The sequence below is a fragment of the Mycetomoellerius zeteki genome, unplaced genomic scaffold, assembly GCF_001594055.1.
Source record: "Mycetomoellerius zeteki isolate Tzet28-1 unplaced genomic scaffold, Tzet1.0 scaffold232, whole genome shotgun sequence".
In the NCBI taxonomy this organism is placed as follows: domain Eukaryota; kingdom Metazoa; phylum Arthropoda; class Insecta; order Hymenoptera; family Formicidae; genus Mycetomoellerius; species Mycetomoellerius zeteki.
In genome coordinates, this window is record NW_017257208.1 from 522,193 (window position 1) to 539,287 (window position 17,095).

Sequence of the window (17,095 nt, forward strand, 5' to 3'; positions counted from 1 at the left end):
CAAGTGGTCTGATCCCAGTCGATCCTTTTCACTTGCGGCGCGTCTCCCCCCCGATCTAACCGATGTCTCGAGAGGATTGAGTTAGTCTCTGCTTTTCAACAACCCTCTCGCAAAAATCGCTTTGCGACTGTTCACCACGTCTTCTCGCGGTAATAAGGGAATTATCTTGAACGATTACCTTGAGTAGTCTTCAAGTGTCATCGAAAGCGCACCCGCGGTTTGAGTCCTGTAATCGATCACGCAAATAACTTCTGGAGATCCGATTCACTTGATCGCGGCGCTCGTTGCGGCGCTCATTCACTCCTGACTGTTTACGGAAGTGTCCGATTGACTCGCCGTTTCTCCCTCTCTCTCTCCTTCTTTCTCTCTCTTTCTCTCTTTGTTAACGTGCACGCGTTTATTAACGAACGCGCGTACTCCTGCACTCGCCGCAGCTCGCCGCGATTGAACACTTCTCGACACCGCTCGCGGCTCACTCGCGACAACGCAGCGGCTCCTCGTTTCGCGGCTCGAGGGACCGTCCCTTCATTCTCGTTCACGCACCGCGTCCGCCCACCACGTCACGATCGCGATCACGAGCGCGTAGATCCCGCGTGGATCCAGCCGCTGCGGACAGCAGCGTTAACGTCGTCGTCCTCGCGATAGAGCGGCTCATACGCCGCGGGCATCGCGGTCACGACGATCAACCATTGCCGGAGAAGATCTCTCTTCTGACCCTACCGAACATCATCTCCGTCGGAGTCTCTCCACCTCCTCTCTCGGCTGATCGAGAGCCGCCGCCGTCGCCGCAGTCTCCGAACGCTTGTCCGCCTCGGCCGCTTCTCCGTCCTTCTCTCTTTCTCTCTTCCTCTCTCTTTCTGCAAACGAAATTCCCTTCGTAGTATGCTATTGTCTATCGTAAGTAATCCGCTTGCTCGTTAGCTTCCGTGTGAGACGCGCGAGATCACGAGCGATCTCAGATCATAGCGCCGGCGGATTTGACGTAAGGATCGCGTCTTCCCCAAAAAACACGTTATATTCCACAAAATTGATGTTGCTTAAACTAATAAATGTGATAAATATCAAATGACAGTGAGATTATCTCTTGGAGACTAGAATTTTTTTTCTATTTTTTCTTCTACAGAAAATAATAAAATCTTTCGTTGATAAAGTTTGTATAGGTTTCGAAGATATAGTTCACGATTTCTTTTCTCTGCCCGGCTAATGATACGATCCTTATTACTTAAAACTTTTAGAGTAAAATCTCACTCTTAAAAATTGAAAACTAAGTCACGCTTTTTAAAAACTGGCTCAATTTCCACTCCTTAGAGTGAAATCCACTCCAAAGAATTTAGAGGGTATGTATTTAGGCTATCGTAAAAGCCTATCGTTTTTTTTATTTCAAACTTTTTTACTGAACGATACAATTTACTGAAGTATATATAGAAGTCATCCTACTGTATCATATTTCTTCATCTCTAAAAAGTTTTATGGCGCCATGTTCCTTAAGTTTGATTTATCGACAAAATATGGTCGAGCTGTTTTTTCTTCACATCGTTCAGCATGATAAATTTTTTTTATCATGAAGAGAATATTTTAGAGAAAAAAACAAATAGTAGTCACAAGGGGCGAAATCTCCAAAGAATAAGAATAGGGTAGAACAATCCCATCAAACGCCAGCAACTTGTTTCGAACGGCCAAAGAGACACAATCGAAGTGTCTTCAACTTCGGTAAATTGTGTCGTTCACGAAGTAAAAAGAAATGAAAAGAACTTTTGGGACAATGTAATACAACACTGGAATTTTGTAGAATTCAATATTCATGGTATTAATGCTTATTAATCACGCCTTCTATTCTCTATTCTAATTGTTTTTTTTCGACTTATCGAATATTCTTACTTTTGTAAACTCTTATTTTTTTTCAGCGTTTTAAATTCATGTAATCACTTCTTCAAAGTTTTAATCTTCATGATGTACAGCAGATGTATGCACAGATGCAGAGTGTCTCGAAATTCGCGAATCAAAATATCAGTAAAAAAGTTTTCGAAAAAATTAAATTAAAAAGTATTTGCCATTTTTTGTTCCGAGTAGTACTTTTTGAGAGATAATATGTAAAACTGGTCAATTACAGTTAAACGGCGACCTGTCCGTGAGTCGCCACGCACAAAGACTAACTATCGATGCACGACTATCTCTGAGTTGCGCATCGATAGTTAGTGATCGCACGTGGCGACCCACATCATTGATGTAGACAAGAACGCCTTCCAACAAAGATAGGTGCGTATCTCCTATTATGTTTGTAACATGTTGCGCTATTTTCAGCTATGAGATGTGCGAATGTAAATCTCGCTTGCTCGACGCGAGAATAATACCGCATTCTTATTTTCTCTCCAAATCTCAATTAATTTTCCTTCTTTTCCAAAACAAGTGTTTTTTGTCTTTTTCGCAAAGTATATTCCCCTTTGGAAAAAAATAAAAGACAGATTATTATTATTATTATTATTACATATTAAATAGAAATCAAAATTTAAATTAAAAATTGATCATTGAAATGAATTTAAAAAACTACAATAATGGAATGGGAAAACTACAATATCAAAGGATATCTCTAAAGATATATGTCGTTTCTTCATTATAATCATTAATTAAAATTAATTGAGATTTGATTGAATCTCTGTTTAGTTAACTCGAATTAAAATGGTCGTGGGAATGGTTTAGCATGAATTACTCTAATACGCATGCAAATATATTCCTCTGGAAGGTGAAATGTCAAACGTACTGAGTACACATGACGATAACCAGAATAAGGAAACGCTTATTACAACTAGTTTTGCAAAAAAGCAGCTTCTATCGAGCAGCGAGAATAACATGCAATGTTTGAAATTTACGTCATCTGATGCAGACTATGATAAGTAGACGAGTAAGTATAAATGTATTTCGTTGTTTGTTTCTAGTACGTTTATAAATTACGATCATCCGGTGCGATTGCGACGAATTGTCTGTCGTTATACGATTTCCTATTTTCTCACACAAAAATTTTCATAAGCGCGACATTATACTGTTTATATACTTAAAATAATTGTCTAGCTATAAACTATTAATGATGTAAAGAAGTTGTGTATATCACGATTTAGCACTGTGCTCCGCACCTTGTAATCTCTATCGTACCTATTCTTTTCAATATGAAAAAATGCGTGATAATGTACATAGAACTAAAAAAATTTCCAATAATGCAAGATATAGAATATCTTCACTAAAAATGCAGATATTTTAACAGTTCTCGATGTACTTATACAAAATAATACAGGATGTCCTAAAATTGATGATAAATATTTTAAATACAAATTATTTGTAACATTTTAAGACGAAAAGTCTAATACAAAAATGCTAAAGCTAAGATAGTTTTTAAATAGGAAGTTTTTAAAAATTACGAGTAAAACAGGGTCATAATTTCGCGCGCTCATGGAATGGCAAGATGATTAGTAAAAAGTGCTTTTTCGAATTTCATGCTTTTGACATTGACAAGATTCAGCACCTTTACACTGATCATCTTGCCATCTCTGAGCGCGCGAAATTCTAGCGCTGTTATAATTTTTACTCTGTTCCTATTTGAAAACTATCTTAGCTTCAGCATTTTTGTATTAGATTTTTCGTCTTAAAATGTTACAAAGGATCTGTTTTTAAAATATTTATCGTCAGTTTTGGGACACCCCGTATAGTACTACCATATATGTGTACTGTACCATTTTTTTGTACGAATACCTGAATGTACCTGATAAGTTTTCTTTTATCTAAGAATTCTTTGGCTTATAATTAGAGACAGTAGATATTTAAGGCAGCGAAACGTAGCAAAATGAATGAAATGATCGCACATGCAAGTTATGGCTAGATAAGGCCGTTAATGGCATACCCACGTGCTTGCCGATAAATTAATATCGTCACGAAATCGCCGATAATCGAGCTTGCAGCACATGCTTGTCTTCTTCTCAAAGAAGTCTTTTCTCGACGAATGATGATAAGAACTCAGGCACAGACTTAGAATGTTACCAAGATTTATTTACTGTCTCATGGAAACGACCTATCTGGTTTAGTTAAAGTGTGGCGTGATCGTGCGTAAGCAATTTGAAGTTTCGGTGATACGAAATGTTAATATTTGTTATTTTGCCTGAAGGAACCAACAGTAGTTAAACTGATAATGCATTTTTCCTGTAAAATAATGTCTTCGTATTTGTAGAATTTGTGCAGCTGATGCTATTTTGATAATGATACTAAAATGACTGATCAGCTTATATTTGATTGTCATAATATTTACTGTAACGCAATTGTTATATCTTAACGTGAACGATGTTACGCTTTGGAATTACGATGATAAATGAATCTTTCCTCATCTTTAACAATAAATCAAATTTGTATATTTCGTTAGCTCTTTAAACGAAAAGAAATCTCTTAGAATTTGTGTGAATCAAGTTCAATAAAATTAATTTATAATCTACCTTGTTATATAGCGAGTAATAATAGTAGTTAGTATAGTAATACATAATAAACATTCTTGTCTAAAATTTTTATTTTTATTTTTTATCACGATATAATCTTAATAAAATAATTTATAGTCAATAATTTATAGTCAATAATTTATAGTCAATAATCAGTATTAATAATTTTTAAAAAGGAGAGAATAAAAAAATTGACAAAATAAATTAATAATTCCACACTGTACTAAAAATATACTAAATTTTAGAAATATTTATTCGGATAATACTCTAACTAAATATTTACTAAATATAAATATATATTTATTTGGTTAACAAGAACCATTAATTGGATGTATTTTTTTTATTAAGTAAATATTTATTTACTGTAAGTAAATAATTAATTAGTATCATTGAAAAAATATATATTAAGATTTAGTACATTTTTTTTTCAATGTACCTACGTTCCCATATTCTATCGAAATTTTAATTAGCCGCCGATTTCTTCAATCTGCAATTGCAAGGTTTACCAGAGCTATAACACATACGACGCTTTTTTTCTATTTAGAAAAGGCCTAGCAGTCAGCCTGCCACTGACGTCAGGTAACCCTAGACCTCGGGGCACATGCGGCTCACGAGCGTACAGTCGTGCCTCTCTCATTGTTCGTTACAATTACGAGTGACGTCACGGGTGCAAACAATGTCATTCCGCTTCGCACGCCTACGCATTCTGCCCATCCCTCTCTTTCTTCCCTGAGCGCGATCTCCCGCTTGTTCTCCCCGCCATTTCTACCATCTACGCGTTCGCGGTGCACGCGAACGACTCTTCTTAGATTCGTGTCATTCCTAATATAGGAAATTTGCAATTTTAATTTTTTTGCAATTTTATACAAATCGTGTGTTCCCTGTGTTCCTCACCGATTTCTCTTTTCAGTAAAAATATTATATCGTAACCTTTTTTACATATTTTTTTTTAAATCACTCAAATATGATTTTAAATTATAATTTTTACAAGTTTACTTTCAAGAAATATTATTACAAGAAAATAATATATGAACCAGTTATGTTTATAAAAATAGTAAACAAATTTTTAATACTATTATACAGGGTGTCATTAACCGATTAAATCACCCATCATAAGCAGGTAGAGTGGACCGAACTGAATCGAAATTCCTCTATCATTTCGCAATTTTCGCAATAGTTACTAAAGATCAAAGTTTTATCTAAAGATAAACAAAATGACATTGTTCAACTTCGTAAAACTTTCTCAAAATGTCTTTTTCGATGCTTTGCTTGTTAAACTTTCACATCGACCTAATGCATACATAAATAATGTATCTTACGCGTTATGTTTTAATCATAAAATAAATAAAGAAATAAATTACATAATTTGGCGTTTACAAATATTTTGCGACATTGTAAGATAGATTTGACAAATCTATTCTCATTTTCTGAATATATATAATTATAATGGGTCGACGAATTTTCAATATTATCACTGCGTCGTAAGAAATCTAATAAAAGTTTCTATCTTTTGATATCAATGTTATCTCTTTAATCCAATTTAATACTAGTCAATTTAATTGAGCCAAATTACTGAAAGTGATTAATTATTTATTTTGAGTATTAAAAGCACTATTACAACAATGCTTTGAATACTTAAAATAGGTAATTAATGACTACCCGGGAAAAAATGTTTCATATATAATTATATATAAAATATGTATTTATATAACATTTTTTCCCAAGTATCTTTCAGTGTTAAATTTCTGTAACGGAATATTGTGAAGTCTCGATAATTATGCATTGATCTTTAATATCAATTTTAAGAAAAACCTGTATTTGTATATTTTTGCACCTAATAAAATTAAGGACATAGTAATTTCTATTCCAACGATAGTATAATAGCTGCGCCTGATAAGAGAAATGATGGCGGATGACGTATCTCACTGTGACGTGGATTCTCTGACGTGGTCGACTAATCAGACATATCGTAAAATGCAGATATAAGTCAATTAATCGGACACGTCACAAAAATGCAGATCATATCATTAAGAGAACAATCTAACAATTCCTTGACATCTAAGTATTCTCTGATAAAGATAATGTACAGTGTCTTCATAAAACGCTGCATAACAGCTTCGTACAATTCGTTAACGTCGATTAGAATATGATTGGATTTGCCTATCAATCTTTACACCAATAAGGACAATTCATACGTACCTACACAAAATTCATCAATTGTATTATTACTTCCAATTCTCAAAAGATGGTTTAATAAATTAACAATGTAATTATAATTTTTACTGATCAATTACATTAATTTATTTAGATACCCCAAATTTTGAAGTAATCAACTTTGATTCAGCATGACAGTTTCTTTCTTTGTCTCCATCATAATTAGAATTAAAGACATTGAGTTAATTTGCATTAAAATAAGCGTTTCAATTTGAAATTTTTCTAAAATATGATTTCGCAAAGAGACAGCTATAAACTTCCTGGCGCCTTTCGTCAATCGATCGATCCCTCATTCGATCTTACCGATGCTGATCTCACGCCCAGCGGCCTACCGCGAAGAATCGAAGAAAGCTCGATGAGGCGCGCGCGTCCGGCCGCCGCTTCCTCTACGTTGCGCTGATTGAAATGCGGCAGCGCGTAGATGGGGGCTGATGACGAGGATGATGACGATGCTCTCACTTGGGTGGACCACCTCGGCGACCAGCCGGGTTTCGCCTTCCTTCGCGAACCCGCACGTACACAAGAACGCCCAAGGCGTCACTGTATAAGCCCCCGATCAGCGCTCGCTCGCTCGCAAGCACGTACGTATGTATACGTACGTTCACGCAACGAGAGACACAAACGCACGCACGCACCCACGCACGCACACGTACAGTCACTTAACGCGGCACTCGGAAGTTCGGTGGAAGCCACGAACACTCTTCAGCGAATCAATCGAATCACTGCACCGCCCAGCATCCGGTCACCTCCGTTCTGCCATGACGACATGTATGTGTGTATTGCGCGCGTTTCGCTACGAAATAACGCGACTTCACGATGTTTGTCTTGGACCGCTACCGCAAGTCAACATCATCCCCCACGCGAACTACCGAGGAAGAAGCAGGAAAACGTACCCCGAAGTATGTAGGACAAATCGAGGGTACCCGATGCTTCTTCGAGGAAAAGATCTAGAATGTCGTTCGTTCGGGCTTGCACCCCTTTGGATCTTTTATCTCTTTACTAACAATTTTTTACGGATCGTCTTCTTTCGTTACCCCTCTTGAGTTCTCCATTTTCTTCCTAGCAATGTCTTCCTCGACACTCTCTCGATCCCCTCTTTCTCTCTTTTTTTCCTTTCTAGCTACTATTTCCTTTCTCTATATTGCTTACCCTTCCCCCTCGACTTGTGCCTCTTTTTCTCTCCCCCTGTCACCCTCTTTTTCGAGCACGCTCTGTTTGTCTCACACCCTGTTAAGGAGTACACAACTACCTAGTGCCAGAAGGAGCAAGTAGCCTCCATCGCGAACTGGAACTGAGGCTACCATGTAGAGATACAAGGGGTCCGTGCATTATACCGTCCTCGTATCTATCATTTCGAGGCTCCCCTCGAGGTCTCCCCTCTACCCATCTCGCGGATCTGATCGCTCGATCTCCCTCGATCGATCGTATGAACCTCTCGAATCCTCTCGCTCCCGCGCGACCGATTCCCCCTTCCCGACCTCTTCCACTTCCCAACAACAATCCTCGGAGACCGCTCTCCCCTGGCTCCCGCCATCCTAACCGAGATGGCCCTCTCGGTAACGTGACACACAGGCGGCTATCTCGACTATTAATATATAAAATGGGGTTCCTCGACTCTCGCCGCCCGGTAATTGTGCCCGCGCGGCCAGCACAGCGCGGTGCTCTCTCGCCGATTTAGATTTGCACACCGGTCTAAACCCTTTCTCGCGGTCTCTTTCTCTCTCCCCTCCTCCTCTTTCTCTCTCTCTCTCTCTGTTCTTCTTACTGATTTCCCAATTGTCTAATTCTGCAAAAACAATAAAATCCGTTTGCTATAATTTTATAAATAAATCTACTAGTAATGTATTGTTTTAACAAAGCGAGAGAGGAGCTCAAGGAAAGACTACCAAAACATAAATGGAACAATTTATTACTTGAATAAGTTAGCGATTATTCGCACAATGAGAACAAAATGTATTCAATTTTAATAAATATTTATTTAAATAGTACCAATTAAAACTTACTTACGTAAATAAATATATTTATTTAATAAAAAAATGATAGTTAAATGAAATTAATAGATCTTGTATCAAATAAATATATCTTTATATTCTCAGTAAATATTTATAGTTACTGAGTACAGTACTATTCAAACAAATGATTTATTAAAAAGTAGTTTTTTTAGTGTAAATAAATTTTGCGAGATATCTTCTTCGGGATAAGCAAACTACTTTCCTTTTTTTCTTGATATTGTTATAGAGAAAAACAGTTCTTTCATCCGTTTCTCGCGATTAATGTTTCTAAACAGCACATATTTGAACATTTGAAAGTTTATGCTCTCAAAAAGCAGTAAAGTTGTAATGTAGCTGTAAGCACGTTGCTACAAAGAGATATTGTTTACTGCCACAAATTTTCATATCACTTTAAATTTGAAACTGACAGGATAGCCCTACACAATCCTTATTAATATAATACTAGCACTGGCCATTTATTTTATGTATTACAAGTACTATTAAAAGTACTTTTGTATTCAATATAAAGGAAGAGAAAGATTTTATTAATTCCTAGATACTTTTCTGCTTGAAAGCGTTTATCAAAGATAATACTATGAGAACGTGAGGGTTCAATCACGGTCCAACGAGATCGGAAGGAACACCTTGTCGTTCCATTTGAATAAGAGCACTTGGTATCGGGGTAAGATAGTCATCCAAGTATTACATCCGCATGCTCAAATCAGGGCTCAAATCAGCGGATGCTATATTGAGGCAGGTCCGCGGAGCACAGGATATTATCACGCTAAATCTCGCATTTGTATGTTTAAGCACGTCGTCAAAACGGGAAGGTGAAGAACGGAATATAAAACTGTCATACGCAATGTACATTATATAGAATGCTTTAAAGCCGGAATCAGACTACGCATTAAAGATTGAGGTTGAAGATTGAAGATTGAAATTTGACCAATAAGGACGAAGAAATTTTAACTCCTATTGTTTTGATTGGTCAAATTTCAATCTTTCAATTTTCAATCTCAATCTTCAATGCCTAGTCTGATTCCGGCCTAAGTAACGTTGATAAATTTGATACATCTTTTGATTAATTCGTATTATCCGATTCATAGAAAAAATTAATCTCCTCTCTGATACTATTCGTTATAAGATTTATAGTATTAAATAATGACTAAAATATTGAAGACACTTTGGGATCAATTTTCATTATTTGAATTAACGTAAATCTTTTTCATCTTTAAATTCATTTTAAGTCTCGTTTCTAATATATAAAATTTTGCAATATTAGAAATTGAAAACTATTATAACATATATGCAAAAATAAATTATAAAAATGTAAACTATTTTTCAATTAATATCTCTACTTGATTACTTTTATATGCAGAATAATTAGAGGAATCATGTTACGTAAAAAAATTATATAATTTCATTAAAAAAATATTTATGTGATATCATGAAAAAATCGATTTTTAAAAAATTTATTTTATCTCATTATTTGTGTTATTAAACCTAACAAGTCATGCAGCTTTCGTTAACTTTTTGAAATTATAAATTCTCTTAAAAATTGTGGATTTATATTCTTCGTACAATAAAGTACTGTAAAAGGTGTAATTTTACGATTTTAGGCGTTATGTGCACGAAAAAAATTTAAGCGAAATGAATATTTTTTATATTTTACTTTTAAACATTGTTTAATTTAAACAAATAATAAGAAAATCGAACTGATCATAGAATGTTCTTTGTGAGTCGAAGAAAATAACCGACTGCGATTGATCGGTGCATTTTTGTTTTCCTTTTTTGCGATATTTTATTCTTTTGTGTAAGAGTTTCGAACAAAGAATAAAAACTGGCTCGATTGAATATCTTGAAATGAGATAAAAATTACAAAGTGAGCAAATTGTTTGCACTCTGCAAACTATACAATTCACTAAGTGTTGATCAATAAAATTATAAATATTCTAGTAAATTCGCTTACTTTATAATTTTCACTTCATTTCAAGATATACAATCGACCTCCTAGGCTATATTCAGATTCTCGAGGGCCACTTAAATTATTGGCTACATCCAACTTTGTAACTATTATAAAATTCTTTAATATGATTTGTCTTACCTTTAGTTATTCTTATGGAATCCCACTCTAAATATTTAAACCGTAATATTAAAAAATTCTTATCACTGTAATCTATTTTTTTCTGTTGAACGCAGCAATTTTATCCTTGTTGTTCATCGAATATTAAACAATGACAAAATGATATGTACTCTCTAAAATTTTTAGAGTGAATCTCATTCTTAAAGATTGAAAATTCAGCTGCTCTTTTTTAATTAGTTCAATTTTCACTTTTTAGAGATTTCACTTCAAAGAATTTAGAAAGCAAGGAAAGCGCTATTAGCGCTATTTGTTTCTATCTTCATTCTATCTTCATCGTTTATTAGACGTAAAATAAGGATAAAATGTCAAATACATAACGTTCATAGCGTCTCTCCAAACGCATCCCTATTCTCTAAATTCTATTCTATACCTATAGGATGGGTGGGAATGGGTACTTTCAATTTAATGACATAAGTCGACACAAATGTTGTTCTATCTTTCTTAGGGCCCTGGCACACAAAAAACTTAAGGCAGTAAGACGTAAGCAGTAAGGAAATCAATGTTGGATTCGCTACTGCTTATGTTATGGCCTTACGGACTCTACTGTGATTCCCAGTAAATGGATTAAAATGGATTGAAATTTTTTTCTATCCGAATGCGTATTTTAAATAGCGAATACTTTTTTTGGATTTAATTGTATTTGATTGGATTCAATTAGATTCAATTGGATGCAATTGGATTGAAAAACTGCATTTCCTATTCAAAATTTTGAATTGAACAGTATTCACAATGCACAGAAAAAGCTGATATTATTTTTAGATTGAAAGGTATAGAGATATGCTCCATGCAATTCCTATAAACGAATAAAAATGCATTCAGGATTGAAAAGTATTCATTTTAACATTCGTGAATCCATATTTCTGAAAATCTGAATCCATTTCAATCCATTCTCGTTTGCTGGGTTGGTCAATTCGCTTACTGCTTACGTTTTACTTAAGTTTTTTTGTGTGCCATGGCCTTTAGCGTTCCATAAGTAACAAAAACAGAATGATGTTGTGTCGATTGTGCCGCCAAATGGAAAGCACCCAAATCTAAAATCTGAAGGCGCCCCAGGGTGCAACGGTTTCAAGATACGGACTGGTTGTCACGGTAACACGTGACATGGCGGCGTCCACATGACTGACATGACTCCCGATGCTGCGATGTACGCTGTGCAATTCCACACCAGCAGAGGTTATACAAATAATCAGATTTATTCGATTTATTCGCGATGTCGGATTACAATAAACTAGACTGCAGTCGTTCTAGTGGGAGTGCATTAGTGTGTAATGTTAGGCCGAGGCACGTAAGATCTTTGAATTTTGGACAATCTATCCTCGAACTCAATGCCATTGACCAGTACTGCGTACCGAATCGCGTCCTCATAATCGACGACAATGTGGCTCACATACCATGCACCGAGAAGAAGGATTACGTGCGTAAGTGGCTCGAGACTCACGAGAACAGCAGACGCGATCCATCCCAGGAGTCCACCGGTTTAGAAACATCAACGACTATGGACATCGACCTCCAGACATCGCCAATACTTGGTAACGGCAGGAAACGATTTAGTAGAAAGATCTGTGTAAACAGAAATGCTTCAGAGAGAAGGCAGGGCAATGTGGATCACCAGGAGAATGCAGGACACTCTGCAAACTGTATAATACAGTCTAACGATAAGCCAAATTGTAAATATAAAAAGAAGAGTAAGGAGGATAAATCTATGAGCGAGACACAGCTCACATCACCTGGTACGGAAAAAATAGCTGTTGACGAGATGTCTCCTGTCCTAGGTACGTATCGTACTTTTAAGAAAAAGAGAAGAAAGAAACGAAAGTATAAAGCAGAGGATAATGTTTCGCCAGAATCTTCAAAGTTACATAACCATAAAATTTTAAGTTCAAATATAAAGTCAATAACGGAACCTGATAGTTACTGTAATAATCTTAGAGAGGTACCTGTGGACCAAGATAAGTTAGAGAACAATTTGGATACCAAAACTAAAACGTTTATCACCTGGACCGAAGCAAAGGAAAGTCCGGAGAAATATCAGAGATATATAGAAACATTGTCACCGTCGACGCAAGAGAAATTGAGTTTTGCTGACAGCTCAAGTAATAAGACTCATGAAAATGATTCAAGAATAGAAGCAGGTACAAATAGCGATAGCAAAGATGAAGAATGCAATAAACTAATAAACACACCTAGCAGTAACAATGATCGGAGCCATTTTATAGAGGATGTCGATACGCAAGAAACTGCAAAAACATCTCAGTTTTCAATAGTAGATAAAGATTCGAGCCCTTCAGGACAACAATTTGACTTGGATAAAACGAAAGCAGAAATGATACTGAATCAAAGTATACCTCTCTCTACTAAAATCTCTGAAGTGCAATCTTTAAATAAAACCACACAAAAGACAGAAAAATCAATCCAAACTGCCATTATTAGCACGATAACAACGCCATCAAGAAAGTCTCCCGACAGGAATATGTTCACATATCTTCTTGACTCTGGAAAGAAACGTCGAAAACTTAAAAAGTAGGTATTAATCCATACAGCACAGAATTGATGTAACAAATTCCAACAATATTACAGTAATATTAGAATTTGTTGAAATGTTGCTGAAATATTGCTGGAATGATCTGTGTTGGGCAATAATGTCTCATAAACATGATTTCTAATGTTGCATTTTCGTTTCAGAGGAAGCATAGCTGCGAGACTGCATTCTTTGATTAATGCGCAAATATCCAGCATTCGTATATGGCATTATCGACTGAATAAGGAACACGACGTTACATCGGCACAGTACATCAGTGTACTTGTACACGAGTGTACAAAACAATTCAGAAACCAATTTCTGGAAGGTATTCTAATCGAGGATCGCTTCAACCTCCTGCAAAGTGACGTACAAATCGAACAAGCAGAAGCACGTAATATTCAGATTCAATTAAAGGAAGTCTTATACAAGAATATAACAATTATGCTGGTCTGTGATATAGTCGGTACATTGAAACTGACATCTAAAGTTGTGATAAACGTTTATCCGCCTTGGAATATTTTAGATAAGGATAATCTTACTCTAGAAGCAACGTATATAAATATAAATGATAATTGTGAAATACCTAATATTGAGAATACAGGGAAATCGCGTGAATGTACAAAACAAATTCTCAAGGAGTTTAACTGTCCCTGTATAGAAGAACAGAGAGAATTGCCGTTCTGTGCGAGAAAGCCTAGCAGTGATAAACCCGACGTGATGCAACAGATATTTAATTTCTAATTTAGTTTACACTTTTTGTATATTTATCAATAAGATAATATATGTTGTATATAATGTATTCGCAGGTTGCACTTATGATGAAAGCATTTTATATACAGTCTTTTCAGTTCGAGTGCTGCTGACTATAATTTGAATTAGTTACATATAATTGTGATAATTTTGTTATAGAATCTAAGTGATACAGTATAGAAGTTAAGTGTGCAATCTGTACATATGTATAGCCAATCATTTTTGAATCAAATATATCATACATCGTGCGATATTTTTTATATGTTAGATTGGCAAGAAATTGTTTAATATTTGTAATATCGATATATAATATTCGTTATATGTAATAAATTAATATATATATTTTTTAATCAATAGTTATTATTTGTATTAAAATGTATCCCTCTAATTGCGAAAGACTGCAGTATATTCCTGCAAAATAGAATTTATAAGTATAAATAAAGTAAAATTGTAAATTACTTGCAATAGATAAAGTCGATCACTGCTACTCTTCCACAGTCTTATTGCTATTATAAACTCACAGCAGATGGCTCTGTATTCCATATGATTTGCCAATGTTCTGCTGTTGCCAAGAATGTCAAGTGTTGTTTAGTGACAAACTGTTTAGCTGTCTATTGTGCTTTGATTTTCTTATTCTTGATGTTCTAATACAGTCCATAGTAATTATTATTATAAACAGAAAATTAACGATATTCGCTATATAAAGGTATGTAAAAATTCTTTGATAGTTTCACGTTATTGAGTCAAACTGCTCAAGATTAGATATCTCGTCAAGTTGCTGCAATCTAATTTAATGAAATTTGAAATCATTTCATGGATCTCTCAGATGACACTTGCTTTGCCAAAGTAAATCTCTGAAATCTCTATAAACAATAAATGATTGCTTCATTTCTTACTATGTGTACCTAACCTAAAAGGAATTTTTCAGTATTATTGAGATATCGGTTTTCTTTACAGTTTTGGAATAATGTCGATTACTCAGGATCGTCCCGAGTTATATGAAGAAGTTAAGCTGTATAAAAACGCCCGGGAAAGGGAGAAGCATGACAATCAAGCGGATCTGTATGCAGTAGTAAATACATTGCAACATTTGGAAAAGGCTTACATCAGAGACTGCGTTACGCCAAAGGAATACACGGCAGCGTGCAGCAAACTGTTAGTGCAATACAGAGCAGCTTTTAAGCAGGTGAGCTTTCAGAGTATAAAACAAGATCTGAATGCGTCTTTTTGTATATATGATATTTAGAAATATATTTAACTCTCCATCTATAATCTAAGTCTTCCTTTTTTCACAATATTTCATTCCTAAAGTTCTCCGAAATAAAGAAGGACGAAGTTTGGTTCCTCTTTCTAAAATAATTGAGAAAACTGTTTTACATGAGATGTAGAAAAGTAAAAGAAATATAGAAAAGTAACCATGAATTTTACCACATTTTTGAAAGCTTACAACGATAAAAAATTTAGACAAAAAAGACTCTGATTATAGAAGGAAAAAGTTAAAATATGATTGCAGAAAAAAATATAAACTCCAACTATTTCCATTGTAGGTACAAAGTGATCAGTTTCCAACAATCGACTCCTTCACCAGAGCATTCCGTTTAGATTGTCCTGCTGCTCTCGAAAGAATCAAAGAGGACAGGCCGATCACGATCAAAGACGACAAAGGCAACACTTCTAAATGCATTGCCGACATTGTTTCGTTGTTTATTACACTCATGGATAAATTACGACTGGAAATCAAAGCTATGGATCAACTACATCCGGATTTAAGAGATCTTATGGACACCATGAATCGTCTCAGTATACTACCCAGTGACTTTGATGGCAAAGAGAAAGTTTCAGAGTGGTTACAAACTCTCGACAATATGTCCGCCTCGGACGAATTATCAGATACTCAAGTCAGACAATTAATATTCGATTTAGAGACATCCTACAACGCTTTTAATAAAATACTTCATAATTCTTAATTCTTTTTATTTTCTATCAAATTGAATTAATCTAATATTATCTATAATATGCAAGCCTTGATGTAAATATCAGTTATAAAGCTGTTTAAACGAAATTCTTATTAATAGATAAAATATAAAATAATTATTTGTACAAATTGTTACTAATTGTTAATTAATTTTACCGTAAAATGTGGATTGAAGAATGCTCGAGATTTTTTTCCTATTATAGATAGTATTAGTTTTTTCAATTGTGATATTTATAGTATTTGCAATTACATTTTTTTTTATAAGCAATTTGTTATTTTATGTCATTTTGCATTGTTCCTTGAATCACGTGTAAGGTCCGTAGTATTTAAGACCTTGCATATATTTTACTGCTAAAGCCTGGTTCTACTAATGTAAGATTAATTTTAATCTCTCTCTCTCAGTTTAACTTACTTTAATTTAGTCTAATTCTTAGAATTAGAAAAAGGTAAAAGTAAATTGAACTGAGATTAAAGTTAATCTTACATTGGTGAAATCGAGCCGAATGAAACTATAGGCCTGTTCTTTTTAGCTGAATTGTTCATCTTTTCTCTTTTTTTCTCCAACGAGAGAAAAATAAGAAAGTTGAACCGTGCGAGAACTTCAGCTAAAAAGGACAAGTCTTTTATTGAATATACATATATGTATACATACGAATATAATATATATACAGATAACTGCGCAGAATAAATTATTTTATATGCGATTCTTTGTAAACGCCGACAGGTGAATTGCTAAGCGACGCTTGTATATTATCGTGTTATGTAATATATTATCAATTAAGCGAATAAAAAGGCATTTTAATAGCTGGAAGTATCTTATACTTGCAAACATATACACGTCCTATCACAGGCGAGTCTCTAAATTAAATTCACTCTATTTAATCGGGAATGTTAATTGTCCTTTGTGTCATGAGATTCGCGAAACTTTCCAACGACCGCGACAACAGGCGCTTTATCGCCGCGCGGCAAGGCGCGCTCGTCTCTCAGCGGCGCGGCGGGTTCAATGCGCAACAATGACACCGCCGTTCA

General features: G+C 35.0%; 1 protein-coding gene across 1 annotated transcript; it reads left to right on the forward strand.

Moving 5' to 3' along the window:
• The first annotated feature begins 11,959 nt into the window (after positions 1-11,959).
• On the forward strand, positions 11,960-16,058 carry Vps28 (vacuolar protein sorting 28). The gene is made up of 4 exons (XM_018449049.1): positions 11,960-13,340; positions 13,503-14,060; positions 15,049-15,277; positions 15,639-16,058. The coding sequence occupies exons 1-4, from the start codon at positions 12,031-12,033 to the stop codon at positions 16,056-16,058; spliced, it is 2,517 nt and encodes an 838-aa protein (XP_018304551.1). The 5' UTR covers positions 11,960-12,030.
• The last annotated feature ends 1,037 nt before the right edge of the window (positions 16,059-17,095 follow it).